This window comes from Ambystoma mexicanum, chromosome 4q (genome assembly GCF_040938575.1).
Source record: "Ambystoma mexicanum isolate Mex_15411 chromosome 4q, UKY_AmexF1_1, whole genome shotgun sequence".
Taxonomy (NCBI): domain Eukaryota; kingdom Metazoa; phylum Chordata; class Amphibia; order Caudata; family Ambystomatidae; genus Ambystoma; species Ambystoma mexicanum.
In genome coordinates, this window is record NC_090928.1 from 1169532311 (window position 1) to 1169556712 (window position 24402).

General features: G+C 44.5%; 1 protein-coding gene across 2 annotated transcripts in view; it reads left to right on the top strand.

Annotated features, from left to right (window-relative positions):
* The window catches only part of MOCS1 (molybdenum cofactor synthesis 1), a 497242-nt gene that overhangs the window by 189799 nt on the left and 283041 nt on the right, over positions 1–24402 (top strand). For both annotated transcript variants that reach the window (XM_069608747.1, XM_069608746.1), the window contains exon 5: positions 3097–3158. In XM_069608747.1, the coding sequence (XP_069464848.1) occupies positions 3097–3158 (62 nt within the window). The remainder of the gene's footprint in view (positions 1–3096; positions 3159–24402) is intronic.

Genomic DNA, 24402 nt, shown 5'->3' on the forward strand with positions numbered 1-24402 from the left:
CTTTGGTATTAACATCATCCATTCAGTCAGATTGCTAAGCGGAGTGGTGAGTGACAAATGCCTGATGTCACTGGTGGAGCCTTGGAGTGCATCTTCCGTATGGGAGTTCTGAGAGTTCCAGTTGAGAGCAGAGCAAGGTAGAGTGAAGACTTGCCTGGGTGGTGGTGTCTGTTTCTTATTATTCCTATTGTACCAACTACCTGCACACAGATGCATTGAAGACAATAAAGTGGACTTACCTTGCACCTACCTGGTGACTCTGTCCATCATTAAAGGTATAACACTATACTGGCTCAATTACACCCCATGACTAATAGACTTCCAAACTAAAAACAAAAGATTCAGTAGGATGACTATATCCTTTATGGCTAGAATAGAATAGCTCCTGTCCAAATGCATCTACCTATTTGGTAATACCCCCTTCCCCCACAGGCTTAAGCGACCAGTTCAAAAATGAGACTCTAATGATTAGTCAGATATGGGGGGGAACTGCCTGAATCTTATTCTACCATATCAATCTGAGGGCCCCTAGGTCCCCGACATAGAGACTTAAGCTCTGTTATGTATGCTATATCACGCCATACACTGGTATTCACCTCCCCACACCCCCAATGCAGCTGGCTAGAAATAATGCTTGTGCGCCTGTATAACCTTGAGTTGATGATGTTCTCCCCAAAACAAGGCAGGCACGCTATTGTTGATACTGTTGAGCTCACTTGCTGGGCTTCCCAGAAAATCTATTCCAAATATTCCATCATCCACCTATAGTTGCTCTCCATTTTATTCGTGAAAATCCACCAATTCATGAAAACAACATATAGTGTGAAGTTTGGAAAGAAGCAGCATGAAAGCAATTGCACCATTTTTAAACTATTTCCTTTGATCGGAGTTCAACTGCCAGCTCCACCCCTCTGAATTCAGCCTCCTTGGAACTCCGCCCCACCACGGATTAGCATGGCCATGAGCAGTCTCGACTTTAAGACTTTGACTGTTGCCCATTGGTGCCTTTACTAAGAGGCTCTACGTTACCTCAACAACTGCATCACCCAGAGAGTCCCAGTGCATTCATTAAGATCCTGCTCCAGTATCTGCCTGCACACTCCCTGCTTTAAGAGCAAAAGAGCAGGGGGGGTCAGCTTCTGTGTTACAGTTCCTACTTTCTGGAACGGTCTTCCTTCCGCCATTAAGAATGAACAATCATCCCCTGCCTTAAACAGGCAAAAATGTGGCTTTTTGACAAATATGATTAACTGTTTCTGCTACCGTTCTCTTACTGTCTAGAAACTGTCACTTCTATCACTGTCTATTGTACCTAACGCCATGACACACCAGGGTCTGGGCATTCCATTTCTTTAAATAAATGGTTGGGTAAATAACCAAACAACACTTGAAAGCATTGTATCTCTCCTCATATGGTCTATATGAAAGGGCTCCTGGTTGTGACCCTATTCTGCCCAGGAGGCCTAAATTGTCATCAGACAAAATTGAACGGGTCAGTGGAACACAGAGCACCGACCCTTTTGGCACGTTAGAAAACAAATTGCACAGATCAAAAATGATCACACACCTCAATAGTTTCAAAATTTTCATTAGAGTTCAAAACAATCACATATGAATGTCTACTGAGAGACACAACACAGAACACCATTTTGGCATTTCAATGGTAATGTAAGTTTATAAGAGGTAATTTTCCAAGATGCATTGCTTGGAGTTAGGTACACATATTGGACATACTACAAATCCTACTGTCAAGGTATAGCTTGACAGGGGTCAGAACATTTGAACACATACAATATATAGTACAAGTCAACACAGTTGTACAGAGAGCAGTGAGTATTTTGCACCACTTTGACTCTAAAGTCAATGTCTACACCACAGTGTTTCGGCCCTTCTGTGGAAGGAGTATGAGCCTTTCTTAAATGGGCCTTCCTCAGGACAAGGAGACTGGGGCGTCTGGGTGTTCTGCGTGTCTGCTGATGGCCTAGTCACGGGAAGCTGAGAAAACAGCACTCCGGATAAGTCGGGTGTTGCTAAAGTATAAATCGCTGGTCGAGGGACGCGGGTCCTATCTTTCTATTGGCAGCAGGGAGTACTTCATTATTAAGTGCTGGGCTGCTGGTAGGTGGCCTTTGTGCTGTTGGACCTAGTCTTGATTAACAAGATGGATTGTTCGCCGGCTATGTAATGCCGTGAGATGAGCTGGGCGGTGGCCAGCAATGTAGGAAACCCTGAGTGGTGGTTCCTCTCTACAAGGAATGGATCCGCACTGCAACCGCCAGTGTCTCCTAGCGATGCTCCATCGCTAGGAAACCATTCTCTCCTCATATGGCATCTCTCCCTAGTTCTCCAGTGCAATAGTTCTGGCGTAGAGGTGGTGCTCTTGAAGCCAAAACTAAACCGAAGTAGTGGCACTATATTCCCATCAACCCCTTTGACAACCCCTTTGACACAGGAGTGCTACCAGCAGAGCCCAGCTTCGAATCCTCAGTACGGGAGAAGTAAAAAGAAAAGCAACGAAGTTTCCGTTCCATACTCTCAGGCAAACTCATAGCCAAGCATCACCAAACGATTGTGACACTAGAATGCATGTTGATTATCTATTATATTTTGGAGTATCCGTAACACCTGTTTGCAGCTCTCTTGTAATGGGACCAATTCGCTAGCCATTCGTCCAGAAATGGATTAGCTTTGCAAGGTGTGCATAACGCTCAAGCATACAAGATGATCAGTACAGGTAGAAGCGTGTTTTGCGACTGCAAACATTATTATGTCTCTGTGTTGTCTTAAATACCTACCACAGTGATTTAGCTGTTCTCTACTTTGCCACTTTGCCATCAGTCACTGCTTGAGGTTGTCTGTGGGTGGTGAACATGGAAACATGTGGCTTTTATCATGTACTCATGTTTTAGTAGTTTTGGGTTTTGACAGCAATCTTGATTCTATGTCCTATCTTAAACTGTACAGAATCTGATGTGCATACAACCATTTTGAAAGGAGGATAGATCCCAAGACTTTGATTGTCGAAAGTGGTAACAGTAAATTGAATGGCCTTTAAAGCTGCTGCACCTTAATCATGTGTTGCTTCCATTGTTGTAGGATTTCATAAGGTGATGGAAGGCATCCACAAGGCCATTGAGTGTGGATACAATCCTGTTAAGGTGAGGTGTTTTTTCCTTGTGCTTTTTGTCTGGTTTAAACTTGTTTCCTGATGCAGAGGTTGGGCTTCTTTTATCACTTTAGATAAAAGTGCCTTGCTCTTGGAAAATTGTGACTATGGTTTTAGTTCTGTAGGAAACCTATTATGAATACTCATTTTTGATTATCCCTCCCCAACCTGTCCATGAGTGAGTCCCATGCCTATAGCCCTCCCACTAATGACTTGCAGCTCATTCCAGCACACGAGTTTCTGGAGACAAATGGCAGAAGCAGGGTCTCGGTGGACGGTAATTCTGAGTAATCCCCCTAATGCTTTTGTGGAATGTTTACAAACATCAGTTTGATATTTCCATTGCTTATTTATGTTACCCCACACCTTACCGTCATATATATGCTAGGGACAGGTGCACCTTCATATGCCCAGTTAACCTGTGCCAGTAACACATCGATATGTCCAGGTACAGCATTCCAAAGTACAGCTATCAAATGCTGGCAACCCCTTCATGCCCGGTATAGCTGGGCATGCCCATATACCACTATAATTCTGCCAGGAACCGGTTCTTAGGCCCAGGTTCAAGATCAAAACCATATGACCAGTTTTAACCATTATATACTTATGTTTACCTCATAAACCATTATACCAGGGCATAAATTTGCACTAGCCATCGGCTAGTGATAAATGACTCATGGTGAGTAAGAAATAGTGTCATGTATGTGTAGAATTGAGGTAGCAAGTGCTTTTGTATGGCTGGTTAGCAGCTTGCAACTAGAAAATGCTACCCCTGATTGTACCACCTTCTTATGCCTGAGCAGCATAGCAAACCTGGGTCCAGACCCACTGGTGCCGCCTCACTCTTGCATACTGCACCAAATGCCATAGATACATTTCACATGCTCAAGTCCCACTTAACATGCACACCTACATCACGTATACTGCCTGGCATGACTGTATGCAGTCTAATTTAACAGAGGTAGCTTCATACGGTATGCACCTTCTTGCCCAGTTAAGCACACATTGATATGCTGGTTCCTACATTGCTTCAAGAAATGTTTTATGCCAATTGTAAATTGCCCTTCTAGATAGTGCTACCTTCCCTCTCACACAGTGAATGGCTATAGTACAGCAGAGTTGTTAGCAGTATAGACTTCACTCACCAAGTGCAATCTTGCAATCATGAGTGGTCCAGAACATGCAGTATGATCACCAGCTTCCTTTTCACAGTTCAGGCAACAGCAGCAGAAGGTCCACTCGCAGAGCAGGCCCAGCACCTACATAATCTGTTCCGGTTTCCTTCAAGCAAGATATCAAAGGCAAGCAGCAGCAGTGGAATTTTCAACCCGACACAACAGCTGCAGCGTAGGGACCAGTGGTGTGTGTGCACCTCTCAGAGGAGGTACAGTTTTGGTAGCCGTTGTACAAATAGTCTTCATACAGGTCCAACACAAGTACTAGCATTGCGAGCTACCATCGCACAACTGCTTTAGTACATCCTGTTCCCTTTCTGCCTCGCACAACCCTTGTGATGAATTGACTTCTGCCCGGCAAGAATACAAAGATGAGCAGAGGCAAAACCATCTACTTGCCCCCACACATTTACAGCTTAAACGGTCCTTATAACACAAGAGCGAACCCAATAATAAATGTAAAATGGGCGCAGTAAAGAGATCTATCTCCTACACCTTTTGTGGCAGTGTGGGCTGTGTGAATGGTATCCAGTAGTAACCCAAACAGAAAAGCATAACAGTCCAAAGTAAAGGGTATGTCCAATCAAGGTGCTATAAAAAATAAATAAGGGTGCAGAAGCAAGGCTCAGACACAGAGGTAATATAGTTTTGGTTATAAACCTTTATTAAGCAGAAAAAGGGTTGGAAAATGGCCTCTCTGTCCCTAAAGCTCAGAGGGCTTTCCCTGTGTCAAAGGAATATATTGGAAACGTCACAATGTCAAATAGTCAGTCAATGTTGTGTCCAAAAACCCTACTTCTGACACTAACAACGCAAATCTAATGTGCAAGAATGCTATGTTCAGAACGAAAGTGACAAAGACAGTTCTTGTCAACAAAGTTCCCAATGTGATGGGTTGTCAAACAAAACAAATGTTCCTTTTCTGCAATGCAATATTCCCATGATTAGGGATTAGCTCCTTTCCCCTGGATTTCTTCTTGTACTACTTGGCAAGCTGGGAGCTGGTCTCCTCCTTATGCAGTTTGCTTTACTTTAGATGCACAACAAAAGTTTCCAGCTTTCACATGAACATCCCTTCTTTGTTCACAGAGGGTTTTTGTCTGTTTCAATCTCCTACTTTTGGGTCCCAGACCCCGTACTTTCTGAATGCTTTTCACTTTACATTTACGCCTTTGTATGGGTTTGAGTCCCAGACCCGCAATGACGGACCATACCAGCTTGGTGTACTTTCCTGCCAAGCATATGGTTCCTTCTTGTTTATCTCTTTTGCTTTCAGGGTCCCATACCCTCTTATTCTGTTGCTCTCATATGGGTGCGGTCCCAGATTTGCAATGCACTTTCACAATAGCTTGGTTTACTCTCCTTCCTATCATGTGTCCCTCTGAACTGTCTGTTTCTCCCAAGGTCTCAGTCCCTCTTATTCTCTGGCTCTCATATGGGCGTGGTGTCCAAGGCTCACAATAATGTTTCTGGCCTGCTTGGGCTAGTTTCCTGCCAAGCAAATACTTGTTTCTTTGTCTCTCTGTGGTTCCCAGTGACCAAATCCGATTCCACACTGACCTCTATTACCTCTGTCTGCCCGCGTCCTGTTTGTGTGGTCTTTGTCTTCCGAGTGACGGGGGTCAGCTGTATGGCTCTGATAGCAAACGGGTGCTGTCTCAGGTCGTTGGCAGCTCGGCGGTCGCTCCCTCTTTATCGGGCTGTGCTTTTCATCTCCAGCCAGGTTCGGGTATCTCCTCTCCTTGTCAGCCGTCACTTATTCCTTCTTGAGCTGCGGCTCTTCTCTCTTGCACCTCCCTGGAATTTAGGATGCCCAGAGGGTTGTTCAGGCAGCGATCGAAATAGCTCCTTCTCCCAGGACTACTGTTGTGTTCTCATTCACCTCTGTGCACAATGTCCTGTCCTGGTGCACTTCTCTGCTTGCCGGGTCGGCATCTCCTGGATTTCCCCTAACTGGTGGAGGGTTTTGGAAAGTCAGTTCTCCAAACAGAGAGACAATGAATTATTTTGCAGGTGTTTGTTTCAAATTGAATCCTAGGAGTGGGAGACCCCACATTTTTAAAGGCAAAAGTACACAGATGATTGAACTAAAGCAAGCTTGCTTTAGAGATCCAGTCCCCATTCTTAGAGCATTTGGACTTTGCCTTCTGACATCAAACCCAAAGTGCAGGAAGGAAGTTGGCGGGGCTGGAAGGAGATAAAGAGACAGAGAGAAATAAGATTTTGGAAACCTCCTCCAGCTGTAAAGAGTACCCTTACCCTACACTAACTTGCCCCTTCTCAGTAGACTCAAAGGCCTTTAGCTATGCAGTTCCCTGGTTTAAGGCTACTTCTGTTGTAAATGGGTGTGACCAGGACAGCTTCCTCTGGAGGGGTTGTATGTCTGTGGAGGGTGTTACCTGCTCTCACAAAGGAACAAAGAGGTACTCCCCAGGAATACAGCTCTTCCAGCAGTAGCAAGGTCCAGCCTATACACGGAATCATTTCACAGCTGATATAGGCTCACATGGCTGCACGTGTGATCTTAAATTGCTGTAGCTGCAATCATTATGAGGGATTCCATCCACCATACCATACTTAGGTATGGCTTATATTTTAAGTTGTTTCCGCCACAAAGACAGTTATTAACCGTTTTTGGTACAGGAGTGCATGTCTTAAATGCAGCACCTGTGTTTCAGAGACTTGGCTGTCACTGCAGCTGTCAAATGGGAACCTGTGACCTCTGAACCTGCTCTGCGCCACTTAGTAGAGCAAGAGCTGCATATCTGCATACTGATGCCACAGGACACAGATACACAGTCTGCTTTTAGCATGGAGTTTATGAAAGGGGAATCTGATCAGCAGATTTCCCTTTCAGAGATGGAATTACCTGCATCATTGTATTAACACAAATCAAAAAATCCAGGGATTCTACACTATGGCCTGCTGGCAATTCCTTGTACACATCTTACAGCTATTACTGCTTAGAGGAAATGTCTTGAGCAGGAATCTTTATTTTTCAGCATTCCAGGGGTGACGTGCCCTCCGATAAGATGCACGCTCTTCCACTGGAGTCAAAGATTGTTTTAGCAAAATTAATGGTTGCCTATTTGAACTGATTCCCATATCAAATTTGCCACCTCATTCCTGGAAGGTGTCCTTCCAATTGCCCACAATATTAGGGATGAAGATGAATGCATTCCAGGCTCTCTGTAGCAATGAGCCTTATGTGATGTTCCATAATAGTAGAGGACCTCAGAGCTTGTATTATTTCTTTCTTTAGATTGGTTCTATCAGAACCCATGATCACCTGTGGAAAAAAGTCACTTCACACATTAGTGCCCTGAAAGATGTTAGCGATTACTAACAATATTACAAAGTAAAATTATACGTCCACTATCAGAACTCATTATGGGTGTTGTAAGGTATCAAAAATAAGACTCGGAGACACAGTGGCATGTTTAGTTTGGATATTAGACTTTTTTAAAGCAAAAAATAATAGGATGGGGTGGGAGAAACCTCGTATATCCATAATCCTAAAAGGGGATTCCCTGCCTTAACAAAACTAAGGTAAATCTGTGTCAGGATGCAAAATCAGAGCGTCCTGTGTCCAAAACCCTAAACTGTCCCTTACACGCTAAACTCAGAATACTGTGGCCCAGGGGATCTCTATAAACTATGTAATTGCAGCTTTCTCTCAAAGTTTTCAACAAAAAAAGGTTGTAAGGTGCAGAAAACAAGAATTTAACTTTCACCGGGAAAGGAGTCTTCCCTTCCCCTAGATTTCTTCTGGCAGTTTAAAGGTCACTTTATTACAGTTCAAGGGAGAAAACCCATCCCATGAGTCTTTCTTAAACTCACAGTTCTTTTGTTTGTTCAACTTTTCACATTCTGTTCATATTTCTACATCTCCTGCCAGGGTATTTGTGATTTTCTATTTGGTTCTTAAAAGTGGTATGAAACCTCTGTTTTGGATACGTAATTTACTTGTCTTTTCACATCTGGCTTACTCCCTTGCCACAATATCACTTTACTTCTCACTCTTGGTTTACTCTCCTGCCAGGATGTTACTTTTATTTTTTAAAAAAAGTGTGCTTCTCTTCTTACTCCTGGTTTACTCTACTGACAGTATATATATTCATTTAAGTTATTTATCTTCTTATAAAATGCGCCGGAGCCCGCAGGCATCGGTGCAGGAATAGATAGCTGGAAGCAGACCGATCTGGAGAAAGGTTTATACAATTTATTTAAAAAAATTGTTTTCAGAAATGTTCTGAATAGATGTAAATCTGGGGTCATCCTCAGGTCCATGGGCAGCTTATTCCATGTAGTAGCTGCTTGCACCGGGAACGAACGACCGCCACCCCTCACTCGTCTAATACGTGGGTAGCGAAGGAGCATAGTATCACTGGACCTTGTAGTCCTAGCAGTGTGCTGCAATTGTACACTATCTCTGATATAAACCAGGACTGAGCCATATAGGCACTTAGGAGAAATGATACAGAATTTGAAGCTAATCCTCTCCTCAATAGCCAACCAATGTAAGTCTTTTTAGGATCACTTCTAGGGATGCTTTTTACGATGCAGACTGCATGGTTTTGCATTACTTGCATCCTTTGAATGAATCTCTTATTTTCTCCCGCCAAGATAGCATTACAGTAATCTAGTCTCGGCATGAGAACTGTTCTTGTCAAGGTAATATAATTAGCCTGAGAAAGATATAGTTTAATTAACTGGAGCAGCCTTAGATGATATTGTGCTTTATTCACAACACTACTGGTGTGAACATCTGAACTTAAGGAAGGTTCAAGCATAATGCCTAATTTTTTAACTTCTGTAGAGGTGCGGATCAGATGTTGTTCAATCTTGAAACCTACATATTCTGTATTCAGTTTTGCACGTGATTGTGTGGACCCAAATAGGAGAAACTCAGTCTTTGATCCATTAATACACAATCCGTTCTCTGTCATCCATGCCTTGATTGATTCATAGATGAAGGAAACCTCCTCTGAATCTTTTCTGTAATTTAGTTTCATGATAAGCTGGGTATCATCCTCCTAGTTGTTAAAGCGGATGGACAGCTTGTCAAGTAGATCACACAGAGGGTGACAAAACACATTGAACAAGGCCGTAGAGAAACAGGCCCACTGCAGCACTTCTGGCTCAGAGCTTTCTTCCCCCCAGTGGATGTTAGACATCCTATTCCTGAGGAAATAGTCTTACCATTTAATTACTGCTTCTGAACAGTGCCCTACTTCTACAAGCCTTTTTATTAACATACCATGGTTCACCAAATCAAAGGTTGCTGATAAGTGCAAAAGCACAAAAACTGAAAAGAGCAGGAAGACTCTAGCCTCTGGACCAGAGTATTATAATGACATCAAAAAACAGAAAGAATATGTCCAGAGAAGGATATAGTTATAATAATGTATCAAAATGTATTTAAAGTGATACCATTTTTTTTGGGAAAACTGGTGAGTAAATCACAAATTATTAAAGACTAATCACTTAAATGTAGCAAAACAGCAGCAACAATATGCCTAAAATCGGCTAAAACATCGTCACACATACTTGCCATTCATGGTGCAACATTCAGACACAACTCATCATACCGTGACATACATCCAAAATACTAAGAGACCGAAGAACCATACTAAAAGCATATGGGGAAAAGGAATTCATAACTAGTCCCCACAATGACAAACATTATTATTGTGTTCACAAACAATAGAATTAATTTGCAGACAATCTATTGTCAGGGTGGATAAGTGCAAAAGCATCAGCAGCCCCAATTTACTCTTGTCCGTGATAGCCAGCGTTCCTGTCTCGAGATCTATCATGGCACTTTCGGTACCACGATGGGCTCTAAACCCCAACTGTTTTTGGTGAAGTATCTTATTAGACTCCAGGTATTCTTGCAATTGTATGGCTGGCATTTTATCAATAATTTTGAGCAAGAAAGGTACGCTCTTAATCGGTCTCAGGTTGTTATAATTTCTGCAGTCTTGACCTGTTTTCTTTGGCAGCGGAGTAACCACTACCCTTTTACAGCAGTCAGGAACTTCCTTGTGTTCAAAAGGTGCATTAGCAGAGCGCGCTACGAAAGGCGCAAATATCTCAGCGTTGTCCAGAATGACCTTTACAGCAAAGACATCTCCAGGGCACGACGTGGGTTTCATATTCTTAAGTGTAAGAATCATACCAGATAGATCTACCTTCTGAAACGTGATCCGGTAATATTTACAGGTTTCTCCCTTTGGTATTCCTTATTTTTACTCTTGTTGTGTGACTTTCTGCAATTTAACTTTGAGCTAGCAAGATAATATCACACAATTATATCATGCTCTTTTGGCTCTGAGTCCCAGTCTCACTATTTGCCTGGTTCACCAACCAGCCAGGGCTTTTCTGTTCTCCAATTACTCTTTTTCAATCACAAAATAATGTCATTCCAATTCTGGGTCACCAACCCTTTCTTAGCAATACTCATAATTAAATTGCTCTCCTTTTCATGCACTGGTTTTCTAACCTGTTCTGTATACTATGCATGTTGGGATCAGACTTCATTCCCAAGCATTAGGTCATCAACGCTCAATAAACAGTCCGTATATGTATCAATCTCTGTTTCCAAGCATCGGGTCACTGATCCTCTTTTAACACTTCTTCAATTGCTCTTTCTCTTTCTCGTGCTCAAGGACATGCAACGCCCACTCTCAAGCGCTCTGGTAACCCACTCTCCCGCTTGTGGCTCACCAGGGCGCTTGGGTGTTCCTCGCATCCTTCCATCTGCGTTCCCTTCCTCGCACTGACTGGTGGTGCCTCCCATTAGCCTTTTGGCTTCTGCTTTATTCTAGTTCAGTTGCAGCCTCTCTCGCTCTCTTTTCGTTCAGCTGTGTGTATTTTCAACTTCCTGGTCTTCATTAATGTTCTCCATAGACTAGTGCATGGTGTTTGCTTCCTGCTTATAGTCCTCCTCATTGCTCCATCCCTCTTCCTCGTCTCGGTATCAAAAAGGGGAGGGGGAGGGAAATATGGTTGTTGGTGAAGCACCTTGGGAGTTCTTCAACTACGTTGCAGTAAACCGTAGAGGCATGTTGTGAGGGTACATGAGTGGCATAAATAAGTGAATTTGAAGGGTCATTTTATTCTAGCATTTCTCTACCACTCTCTGAAATTTGTCCTCCCCCTATATGGTCCTCCTGCAGAAAGCCACTCCAAGGGTCAGAATCGGGTAGCTTCTGCCTTTCCCTGGCCACGTAAGAGAAACATCCCTCCAGAGAGTCAGTGGTGATATCGTTAGATACCATTAATAAACAACCTATCAACCCGTCAAGTGGGATAAGGACAGAAGGCGATGGAGGAAAAGACTCTTCCTTAATATGTCAAACTGAGAAGAGCTCCAGTTTATTTTATTTTGGATATTTACCACAAACCTAGCTCCACGGAGTGCTGTAGATGGTTACATGGGGGACCAGCACTTATCACATATCATGCATTACCAGCATGCCATTTAGAACAGCATGGACTAGTTTAAATGTGCACTTACTATTGCTGTAACCATGCTAAGAGGCCCCCTGGGCATGCTGTAGCAGGTGGCCTACCAGATTATGGGTTGGATGGGGTCGGGAAGGTTATTGTATGTGTTCTGACTGTGTTCCCTGAAAATAAGGGTTTTGATTACTTTTATAAATTGCATGAAGGTGTTGGAGAGTCTTACTTTGATGGTTCCCCTGTCTGGTGCCTGGTCCTAGAATGCTCGTTTCCTGGTTCTTTGTTGCATTTCATCTGCTCTAGTGTGGCACAGTACTGATATGGTGACTTTGTTGGCACTTTGTTGGAGCGAGAGTACATGTTAACATCTTTCAATAACATTAATTGGTCTCTAGCCAACATAAATAAGGCTACATCTGCTATTACTCATGCTGTTCTTCATAAAATCCCTATGCTCAGCTGCCTTGCGGCCAATGAAATGAAGGATTGGCTAAAGCTAGTGTCATGACCCTTGCCCCTGGCCCTCACTGGCAAGTCAGCCTTCCAGTTAGGGCCAGGTCAAAGGCCTTAAAACCTCATCCAAAGGCGCCAGGCTGATAACCATCATGAAGACCAACATTAGAATGGGACTATTTACTTGGGACTATTTAACTTGAGGGGGGGGTTCAGCCAACATGGAAGCACACACGTAGCTCAGTTACAAGGAACTGAGCTATGCGGTCTAGTCTTTTGGGTGTGGCAGGCCTGGGAATACTTTACCTGGACTACTTTGGGTGTGGCAGGCCTGGGACTATTTTACCTGGACTACTTTACCTGAAACTATTTAAACCGCACCCAAACAGCAGAACATGCTTTGCGTTATTCTGCTGTGGGCAGCGTAACACTCACCGTGTCCAGTTCTTTGATGCCATCTTACCTGAAACCAAGGACCTGCAGTGAGAGAAAGAACACTACAAAACTTACCTGGAACAGTATCCTGTCTTCAATCCTTCGCCGACTTCATTTCCACTTACCTGAAGGTACGAACTCCATCATCCAGCACCGCATGCATCCTGGAATACCATAACCTGGAAAGAGGAGAAAGAAAGACAGCATTAGTAAGCGTTAACTCACGTTTCCTCCCGAATGAAGAAAGCCACACAATTGTTACCTGGGTAGTCATCTCCTGGTCAGTATCATTGCTGGAACATTACGGCGCTCGGCGAGGATCATCGCAACCTGCAAGGAGAGCGCCGTGCATCATTATTCACCGGACAGCATCGCGCACACCGCGCTTTCGCCTACCGGCCCATGCTCGTCTTCAAACTGCATGACAACATCAAAATGCCTTTCCTTACCTAAAGGAAGGAAGCAAGACATTATTATTCGAACTAAGAGGAACATAAGAACTGCATATAAAGACTGTAAAGCAGCAAACCTACGGAGTCGCAGCAGGCCTGGATTCCCACAGGGGGGCTTGCACCAGTGAAGTAACTTGGTCGCTGCTCGTCCCCCACATCTACGTGCCGCTGCCACGAGGAGCAGGACGGAGAATCCACCTTTTACAATATTAAGGTGAGGAGAGGGCCCAAGGGGGAGGAAGGAGTCGAGGCCAAGGGAGGTGGGAAAACATAAAGACAATCTGGTATTGAATCCAGCTCTCCATCTTTAACCAGAGGCCTTACCAAGGGACCGGAAGAGGGTTCGAGAGTGCAAATCATCCAACCAGGGCTGGGTGGCGTCCCCGTGGATACCAGGTGAGCGTAACAGCTAGTAGCCCATCGGGTGGGAGCATGTAAAGGGAAGAGTCTTTTTATCACGGCAAAAGAATGCAAAAATGTGTTTGATGTAGTAATCCGTGATGCCAAGTGCAATTTGAGAAGAGAAATAAGGAAACTGAGAAATGATATTGGCTCCACGAATGAGAGGCTAGCATGGGTAAAGCTAGTCAAATCTCGTTATCGTAACTGACTTAGGCGCTGGAAGCTGTCGCTCAAGAACGCTCAGTGGCAGTACATTCTGGGAGTACTTGGGAGCAGGAACACACAATCAATTTGGCAAATGCTATCCACAACGAAGCGTAATGCATCTAAGTTAAAAGTAAATCCCATTAAAGAGGTTTGGGTAAGTCATGTAAGAAAAACGAGGGAAATGATGACCAACTCCCTCCACTTCATCCAATCATGGCAGAATACTGGGCAATTATTTTGCCCACCCCAAAGGGGTGTGCAAAGATATTAGAGTGGCTATTCAAAAGGGTCTATATGGACCATGTTATCTCCACATCATGGCAGCAGTTTGTATTGATACCTGTCTTCAAGAAGGGTGATAGAAGTTCCCCAGACAATTATAGACCGCTGTCCATGTTGGATGTTACGGGGAAGTTGTTCGCTTCTTTCATACTAAAGGAACTCCAAGCACGGGTGGGCATCTTGTATACATTCCAGATGGGCTTTCGACCTGGGTCATCTACTGTACATAATATAAGACTGCTTGATAGACTGAAAAATTGAGTTAGATCGGCCTGCGCTATATATGACTCATCGATTTTCGGGTGTCATTTGACCAGGTCGACCGAGTGATTCTATGGCGTAAACTAGCTGCCATTATATGCCCACACTATCTGTTGTATACAATTAAACTACTTCATACCAATACATATGCCCGGGTATGCCTGGACATTGAAGGTCTTATGTCTGCTCAAATAGTGGTAGGGGGAGTCGAGCAAGGGTGCGTGCTGGCTACCCAGTTGAATTTGTACTTGGCAGACTTGTCACCTCGCTTACTAGATAATGCCAACTGCCCCCCAAAAGTGGGCACGATAAGAGTCGCAAGCATGTTATACGTAGACGTCAGTGGCATGAAAAATATGTTAAATGAGATGGAGGTCTTTGCAGAAGAAAATAGACTGGCAACAATTGTAAGCAAGACAAAGAGCATGTTGGTGGCGGTAAGCAAAGTACTTAGATTAGCAATGGTTACATCTATGGGCAGCATTGATCATGTTGGTAGTTATTTCTTGGCCTTGAAATGAGTGCTGTGGCTGATTATGTGCTAATAAAGGAAGTGAAAAGCAGAAGTGCCCGGCAGCTCACTTATCATTTTTCAAAGTTTGCTAGGCAGATGGCGGGGTATACTATAGCCGGTCGCCTGACTCTCTATTAGCAGTTCTTCTGTCCGACTGTGCACTACAGCCTGGAGGCCCTGACAATGAGAGATGTAGCCTGGCTCAATCGTCTGGAGGGTTTCATTTGGCGGAACATTTTCAATTTGCCCCCTTCAACGCTGATGGATTATTTTAGGTTAGAGAAGGGATTGATCTCCCTAAGCAGCCAGCTGTTGAGAAAGAGAGGAGAGCTCTATATCAAAATAGAAAATTGCATGTTGCAGAAAATTAAGCTTCACACCGGCGTGCAAAACCTGGTGAGCTGGCTGACGACTATTAGCAGCAACCTGTGACTTCAAAGACTATGTTGACGAATTAACAAGGGACAATACGGGGTAAGCTGATTGTACACCCTATCACCGATAAAGGTCAAGAGTTTCATCCAGAAAAGCAGCAATACCACCTCGGAGCTGTGCCGTGTATATCAGCAAAAGGAATGGATACCAAAAAGGGGCCCACACCTTCACAAAATGGCGTGGTGGGAAGAAACACAGTGAAGCCCAGTCCTGCCTTTATTGTGGAAGCGGCCAAATAGGGCGTAATCTCAAGTGACCAGCCTAAACAAAAGGATGCACCACATGCAAGCAAATAGGACTGTATGGAAAGGTATGCAGGCAGCGGAATCGCAGCTTAGTTTCCGTAATAGTCTGTGAAGAACAATTCGGGACCTCCCACAAACCGAGATACTATTCTGTGCATTCATCTCCCAGGCGCCAAACAGAAGTCCAAACTCCGTTGCATTGTACACTTCGATAACCGTGTCCGACTAACGGTTGGTGAAGAAAGCATGCCTGGATCCAACTTCCTTCAGAGGGTTCTAAAAGTGAAACTGGGATACATGACATGTAGTATAAGCTTCAAAAGAAGGGCAGTGCAAATGCAAATATACTTGCTAGGACATGGACCAGCAATAATAGGGTGGTTCAATCAATCAATCAAGCAAAGTTAGACCTTGTCCTGGAGCCCAGCAAGTACTTTGTCTGCAAGCGGAAGCCTTGGTTGAAATCCTTAGCAACCACAAGGATGTATTCTCCAAAACAATAGCCTGCATCAGAAAAAACAGCACAAAATCCAGAGAGCCCTGAAGCTCTCAGCTCCCACCCACCCCGCTCTAAGAGATGATATGGCTTGTTCTCCTGGGAAACGTGTAGCAGTTTCCCAGCGGAGAACAAAAAGCTTGCTGGGCCAGCCACCATCCGCTTTGGGTGAAACTCTCCAGGCCAGATGCACTATACAATTGGCTCTGAACCTGTAGATCACGTTGGATGCTTTCAGGCATCAGAATCAGTATTGGCAACTATTTTCTCATATGCCACTATATCTAAGCAGATATAGCTTTATATTTATATTAAATCAAAGAACTGCTACCAGGCAATAATGCCATGCAGTTAAAGATATTTGGAACATGGGTCATTGGAATTAATTTTGATTCCTACATGCTGTTTTAGGAAGGCACATGCCACTCTATTTGCCATGTTGCCAGTTTTCACTGCCGCTCACGGTGCGTAAGTAGACAGAACACGGCAGACTACACATGTGTGGTCAGTTTAACAGAGCCCACGTTCTGAGAGAGGAAGCCATTTTGTACAGCTCCACTAAAACCATGCAAAGCTAATCCCTGGGCCCACCTTAACTCGCGGTTCACTCTGCACCTCAGGTCCATACGCAAAATTAAAAGAAATGCAGATGCCGTATGGTAGAGCCTCCCTACAGTCACCAACAATCGCATCATAAATTCCAAATCTAGCACAAAAGAACTCAACATTCTCAAAGAGCTTGAAACCCCCACTTCACCACCTGTCACCTGCACTGAAGATACTACCTGGTGTGCTAACATCCAGAAAGTGTAACGCTCACCTGATTCTCGCAGAGGCGCCGGTCTTGACTGGGCGACTACCGTATCTTCAAAGGTGATGTGTAGCACCCGGTTGGCTCTTTGGGCTGGACCTCTGTGCACTGTATGCCTGACGTGTAGAGTAAGATGTCTGCAGATAGAAAATATGGGGTTAATGAACTGGGGTTATTGGGGTGTCCCTATCTCTTTCCTCTTCTCCTCTCCTGTAGACCCCCAAAGGTTAACGCTCTCACCTTAGGTAAGTGAATGCCGAGCTCTCCATCTGCCTCGGGGCAGGGTGCTGTAACCAGTTTCTTCACTGGATAGGTAGCGCAGGCCTCTTGACTTCAGAGGACTGCTGTCCGTCGTTTACTGCACGAACGGTAAGTTTCGAGCCATTCAAATGTCTTTAAAGTCTTTAGTAATGATGTCTCTTGTTTTGCAGGGTTCCGGCGATGGCGGATGACGGGCTGAAGTGAGTTGAAGATGGAGCCCGTGTGATGAATAGAAGCGCCTGGAAGCACGTAAGTAAGCGCTTGTTGCCTGCTTCACTATGCGCTCTAACTGTCTTTTTATTTTGCAGGTATGAGTTCGGAGCGGCTGCAGGGTGCCGGAATACCCACTGGATTAGATGTGGAAAGGAGTCATGGCACGTGAGTATTAAAGTTCCCCAATGTCTTTAAACGCACCTTGTTTTGTCTTTCAGATGCGGGATGCAGCGCCGAAGAGTAGGTAAGCCTTTGCCTTTCAGATGCCGGAATGCTAACCTGTTCTTTCTTGTCTTTATAGGTGTTGCTGAAGACTGGATTCAGGATGGTAAGCCTTTGCCTTTCAGATGCCGGAATGCTAACCTGTTCTTTCTTGTCTTTATAGGTGTTGCTGAAGACTGGATTCAGGATGGTAAGCCTTTTTCCTTAGGCCCAGGACCGGATGCAGAAGACACGATGAGCGTTCTGCTGCAGAGGTTGCAGAATAACACAAAGCAAGATTCATCCACCGGGTGTGGTTTAAATAGCCTCCTGTAGTGCTTAGGTGTCTCCTTCCACAGCCACGCCTAAGTAAGAAAAGAGTTCCTGGTAAGAAAAGAGTTCCTGCCTTCCAGAAGAGTTCCAGTGTTCTGAATCTAGGGAGTGGCTCCAGCCCCACCCAACAGGAAAAGTAGTTCCAAACAGAAGAGGATCAGAGGCTCAACTGGCAGGCAAGTAAGCAGCATGGTCTGCTGAAGGTAAGTCCACCCAAGCATAATGAGCCCGGCGCTTCCAGCGCTGGGACTGGGCATATTTATGAGCCTGGTGCCACTGGCGCCAGGACTGGGTCCAAAAGGTCCCAATTGGGACTGGTTGGCACTCGGAACCTGGGTTATGGATCTGCTTCCAAGGGAGTTGGGAAAACCCTGACCTTTTGGAAGCAGAGATCATGACAGAAAGCCTTGTTGGGAAAAATCACAATGCTACAAGAGAAAATTGAAGAAACGTAGCCTGTCACCAGACTTCGCACAGCCGACTTCACCTATGCCCCCCATGGCCAATCATAAAACATTCAACTTCTCCCCCCTTTCAATCAAAGAAGTTGAGGATTTAATCTCTAAATTAAAACCTTCAAAATGTCAGGATGACATTTGCCCTGCTCCCGTCATCAAAGAGGCAGCCAAGGACCTGGCGCCATTCATCATATCCTTCATCAACGCCTCCTTTGAAATGAGCATAGTTCCGAACAACCTTAAAGACGCCTGGAACACTTCTAAAAAAAAAAACGACTCTTGACCCCAGTATCCCCATGAGCTATAGACCCATCACCACTGTGCCGTTTCTTCTGAACATTTTGGACAGAGCAGCTTACTTGCAGATCCAAGAACGCCTAGAATCAAACCACCACCTTCAGACCCAAGCATGGGACTGAAACGGCGCTGATTGACCTTAAGACCCAAATTGAAAAATTTAAGGACAAAGGCAAACTAGCCCTCCTTCTACTATTAGACCTGTCAGCTGCATTTGACTTAGTCAACCACAAGGTCTTCTGCAACAACCTCTCCGCAGCAGCACACTTCTTGGACAAAGCTAATAGCTGGATCCAATAATTCCTCAACAACAGAATAATGAGGGTCTTCGCACCCTCAGCCTCTGCACAACCAGCACCAGTCACATGTGGTTCCCCAAGGATTTTGTGTCTCCCCCACGCTTTATAATGTGTTCACGAAACCACTGTTTGATGATCTTGACTATTTGGGTGTCACCTACACTAATTGTGCTGATGACACCCAAATACCCATCCCTCTCACTGGTGACTATTGACTATGCTACTAACTATAAAGCACTGAATGACATTTACAGCATCATACAATCCTGAATGGCTAAGCATGGACTTTGCCTAAATGATGACAAAACGGAATGACTCCTGTTGGGCTCACCATCCAAACTCAATAACCTTGATGATCAGTTCAACTCATTTAACATCGATGGTAACAACATCAATGTCTCAAAGGTTGTAAAAACCTTAGGCATTACATTGACTCGAGTCTGAACCTTGCTAGACAAACTAAACAATAGCTTCCTCAATGGCCTACACCAATCACAGCTTGGAAACCATTTCTCACGACTGCCAATTGTGTAACCTTAGCCAGAGCACTAGTCTTATCTAAGCTAGACTACTGCAATGTGCTCTATCTGGAAACGAACCAACAAAACCGGAAAAAGATGCAGGTAGTACAAAACAACGCCATCAGATCAGCACTAAAAATTGCCAGGTCAGAACACATCTCCACATCAAGACGGAACCTGAACTGGCTCTCGATCAAACAAAGAATTGCCCTAAAAACCATATTCTTGGCACACAAGTGTCTTGCTAACAAAGCACCCATCTACCTTACCAACATCTCTCGAAACACTTCAGATCTCCCTACCAGAGCTGCACAGTCACATTGTCTCAAGATCCCTCGTTTCAAACTACAAAAGGCAGGAGGTAGTAGCTTCCCGGTATTGGCAGCAAAGCTGTGGAAATCCCTACCCTTAATGCTTACATCCAAACCATCCTTTCCTATTCTTAGAAAAAAACACCCAAATCTGGCTCTCCACACAAGAGAATTAACAACCTGTCATCCTGATGACTGTCTTTTCCTGTATTCTTCACTGAACTGAAACTGATGCACCTCATCAACCTGTACTCACCCATGTCATACGCATCTCATGTACTCATGTAATCTCTTGTAACCCGCATTCATGTAACCTCTTGTAACGTAATGTATGTATTGCTGTAACCTCTCATTCTATATAACCTCTTGTGATTTCTTGTAACATGTAACCAATTCTTATGCAAGTAATACAGGGTTTGGTGCGCTCTATAAATAAAAAACAAATAGAGAACTGACGAAATGGAGAGAAATGGCATGCATCACGACCGTGATCCCCCAGAGGCTTTACTGGGGAGCGCATCCGATATCCTACTTGCACGTATGCACAGAAGAACAAGCCTCATGCTAAATTCGAAGCCTGGTAAGGCAGATGCTTCCGTCTCTGCTTTTCCCACCTGTGCATCGGCGCTCGGTCAGTCCCTCATGTTAAGTGAATACATGATATCCATTTTCAAACCTATAGTGTGTTGGTTCGGTAATCTAGGAGAAGTACCACCTGATTTGTTTTCCCTTGTAGCACCTGGCACTACATATTGGGGAAATCTTTATTTTTTTTTTGGCTGCCCACTGCTTTGAAGTATTTTCCATACTCTTATCTACAATTTGGGTATGTTTTCCTGCTTTGTGCAAAATCCAGGTCCGTTGTCAGCAGTGTTGCAGTAACACACTTGCTATCTTGTTCTCACCTCTCTTATACGCTCTTCATGAAATTTGTATTTACTACCTGTGCCCGGCTTATGTATCAGTCCAGATCACTCTCTCCCTCTCTCCCAACCGCCCTTCCTTTCTCTCTCTCTCTCTCTCTCTCTCTCTCTCTCTCTCTCTCTCTCTCTCTCTCTCTCTCTCTCTCTCTCTCTCTCTCTCTCTCTCTCTCTCTCTCTCTCTCTCTCTCTCTCTCTCTCTCTCTTCTCTCTCTCTCTCTCTGCCACTCGCTCTCTATCCCCGCCCCGTTTGCCCCCGCTCGCTCGCTCTCCTGCCCAGTTTCTTCTGCCTCTTGTTTTCTCTGTGCTCTCTGGGGCAGATTCTCAAAAAAAATGCTTAAGTAAGAAAAACACAGATGTGCTTTTCTGACTTTTGACATTCTGGGAAATGTGCAGGTGAAGGACCATTAGCACAGAAGGTGCACTGCCCTGTGCCGCCCCTTGCATACAGGCGTGTTCGCAGCCTGGTTTCGATACTAACCCATTACACTGTAACAATGGTGAGAACTACTACCTGTATAGTGAAGTAACTCCTCAAACTAGCCCACATTGGCCAAAAAACGTGCCCATTTTGAACTAGCATTCGCATTTTTGGTACAGCATTGCCTTATAGGCCAGTCCGAGCCTGCCGGCTCATCCATAATGGGTGAGGGGGCGTCCACTCAGTGGCCCCCTCACCCAGTATGGAGGAGCCGAGGAGGCAGCCCAGTGAAACACTGAGCACTCCTTCAGCTGCTTTTTCCATCTGAGCGAGTGCTCCTGGGCTGGCTAACTGTCAAAGTGAAACACTGTTGCCATTTGAGAGTTCAGTTCAGTTCCCCAGCCGCAAGGCGAGCATTTAGCTTCGCCAGCCTTGCATAGCTCATTGGAAATGCTGGCTGGGGCACTACATGTGCGAGGGGGAGCTCTTGCGCTTCCTCGCACATACAGACAGAGGAGTGGGGCGTTTCAGCACCCACACGCAGGCCCCTGCTGAAGTACCGTTTATGTTCATTTTTTTTTAATTTAAATATGTGTATGGATGCGTGTATGCTTGTGTTATGAGGGAGTGTATGGTGATGGGTGCTTGTGGGAATGCTAGTGATTGCTGAATGTGTGTTTGTTTTGTTCCATTGAGCTAATTTTGGCGAGTGAGGGGTGGAGGGGGGGAAAGAGGGTTGTATAACAAAGGCATTTTAAAAATGCCTTTGTTGCACAATGCCCCTACCCACCTGCCAAAATCTGCTCTCCTGATGCACTGATAGATGTCCAGTAATAAATATCATTCCTTCCCCCTGGATCCCTAGCGCCAATTGCAAACTTGTTGGCTTTTTACCCATTTTTTTGTTTAAAACTATTGTCTGAAATGCAACATTTTAACCCATTAGTTAAAAAATATTCACGGGGGGAAACCCCACCCGGAACCACTTTGATTGGTTCAGTCTCCCGCTCTACGCTCCGTCTCTATGGAATATCTGTTGGACATATTTATGCCCCTCCACTTAAAATATTCCCCAGCCACCACTGACCCTTGGACTGTGGTGGGGAGCAGGGTGGGTGGGAGCCATGGGATAGTAGTGGGAGCAGGGTTTGGAGGGCCCAGGATCTATGGTGGGGTGGGGAGAGCACAGGGACTGGGCTAGGAGTGGGATGAGAGAGGCCCAAGTCTGTGATGGGAGCAGACGTGGGAGCCCAGGGACTATACTCTGGGAGTAGGATGAGGAGATGGCGCGTGGTAGTTCATAGCCATTTGGATTTACTGTGCATTTGGTATTTTGGGGGCGGGTCGGCCCACATTTCGCTCAGGGTGGTGGGGCTGGGGGTGCTTTCAGGCCTGCAAAATTTGAAGACCACTGCCATACAGGCTTCCTGCATCCACTTGGGTGCTGGCATCACATTTCAGAATGAAAGGGCATTAAAAAGTCTGTCTTTAAATGCTCGCAGAGATCCCTATGTGAGGGATATATATATATATACAAGCTAGAGAGCTGCGTTTTATTGTGCTGCTTTTCCACTTTCGCATCGCACTGCATCGGTTGCAAAGAGGTGCAGTGGGATGTCTGTTTTTTATCCATTTTAAAGTGCATCACATATATGAAAATGGGATTCCCGTTAAAAGGCACACAAATCACCCCCCCCCCTTTGTATAAATGCACAAAGGGAGTGAAAAAGTACATTTGATATACCTTCAGATTCACTTTGCCAATTGGCAGCATCCTGTTTTTGGCGCAATTGATGAGATTTGCTAGCACATCTCATCTTGCAACGCATTGTTTTTCAAAGCTGCTCTTTTTTTGTTTTCTTTCTATCCCTCTCCTTTGCCCTTTCTCTCCGTCTCTTTCTCTGTCTGGGCAGGAGTGACAATGTCAGGTGTGCCCTTTGCTTGTGCAACCCCATCCGTTGCTGACAGCAGCACAACCAGAGATAAAACACAGCTATGTTAAAGGGATTGCTTGATTTTTTTCTTTTTTCAAGAGATGTTAAATAACTTGTAACATTGTAAAGTGGCTCGTATTGAAACTGCACTACGCTCATTTCTACTAACTTCCATTGTGTGAATTTATATACTAACAGTACAGGATCAAAGGGATGCACTCTGGTTCCCTGCACAGTTCACCTCTCAGCTATTGATGTTCACCTCTGACTGACTGGTTTATGTGCTTGTCATGTCATCTGGGAGCCAGTCTCAACTTGCAGCAAAAAGCCAGTGCAGGTGCCGTCAATCGGTGTTGATTCTACTGCAAGGACCTCTGGTAGCTGTATTCATCAAGTTTGCTAGGAACCCGCTCACTCCTATAGACCCATACTCGGGTGGGGGAGAGGTGAGTAGCCTACAGTGTGGTACTCCAAATCAGGGCATTTGTATCTTCAGTGAAAACACTTTAGTTAAATGACTGTTAAGGTGAATACATCAGTGCAACAAGACCCTTGAAACTCAGTAAAAACACTTATTTAAGTGATGTTAAGGTGCTGATTTAATGTTACAAAACCCCTGAAATCTGTGTGGGGCTGGAAGCTACACAACCCTAACTATGAGACCCCCATTGCGCAGCCTGGAAGCACCTTGATGACATCACTGATCACATATAACATCACTTATGGCATCATAAGTGACATCACTGGTACAGTAGATCACACATGCAAGAAAGAGAGATGAAACATTTAAAAACGTGTCTCTGCATATAAGGGTGGATTCCGTGCAAAGCTTGCTTGGAGTTTCCATTTAAAAATCAATCCCTGTGATATGGCGAAGGATCTGAGTAAGCTTCCCGTATATTTACATTACCCAGTACGTTCCACTTGTGCATTAACGTCACGCTGTGTCTGTCACCATATGTCTTCCACTGACGGGCGATATTGTCATGCGCGGTCACCTTGACATCTAAATGTGCAGTCTCTACAAGCAAGCACTGAAAGAATATTAAGGTGTGTCCACATTTGACAATACTTGCAACTGCCACTCCACCATACTCCCTAGCTTCCTATGACATGTCAGACGCCATCACTTATGACTTCATATCAGAAATCAAGCAGGACACCATGTGCAACTTCCTCAGTGACTTTAATGGTAACTACTAGCCATGGGGAAACATATTTGACTGTATTTGACCATATAGCAAAGATGCATTATACGTTTGTATTTTATGAAGTTCTGAAAACATTTTTCAAACATTGTAAATAATATTTGGGGAACTATGGAAACTTGATATTCTACATAGAAAACCATAATTTCAAGGTCAGTATAGCAAAACTCTGCAATCCTTGAATGTCTGCAGATTATACCATATAAGTTTCATTACGTTTAACC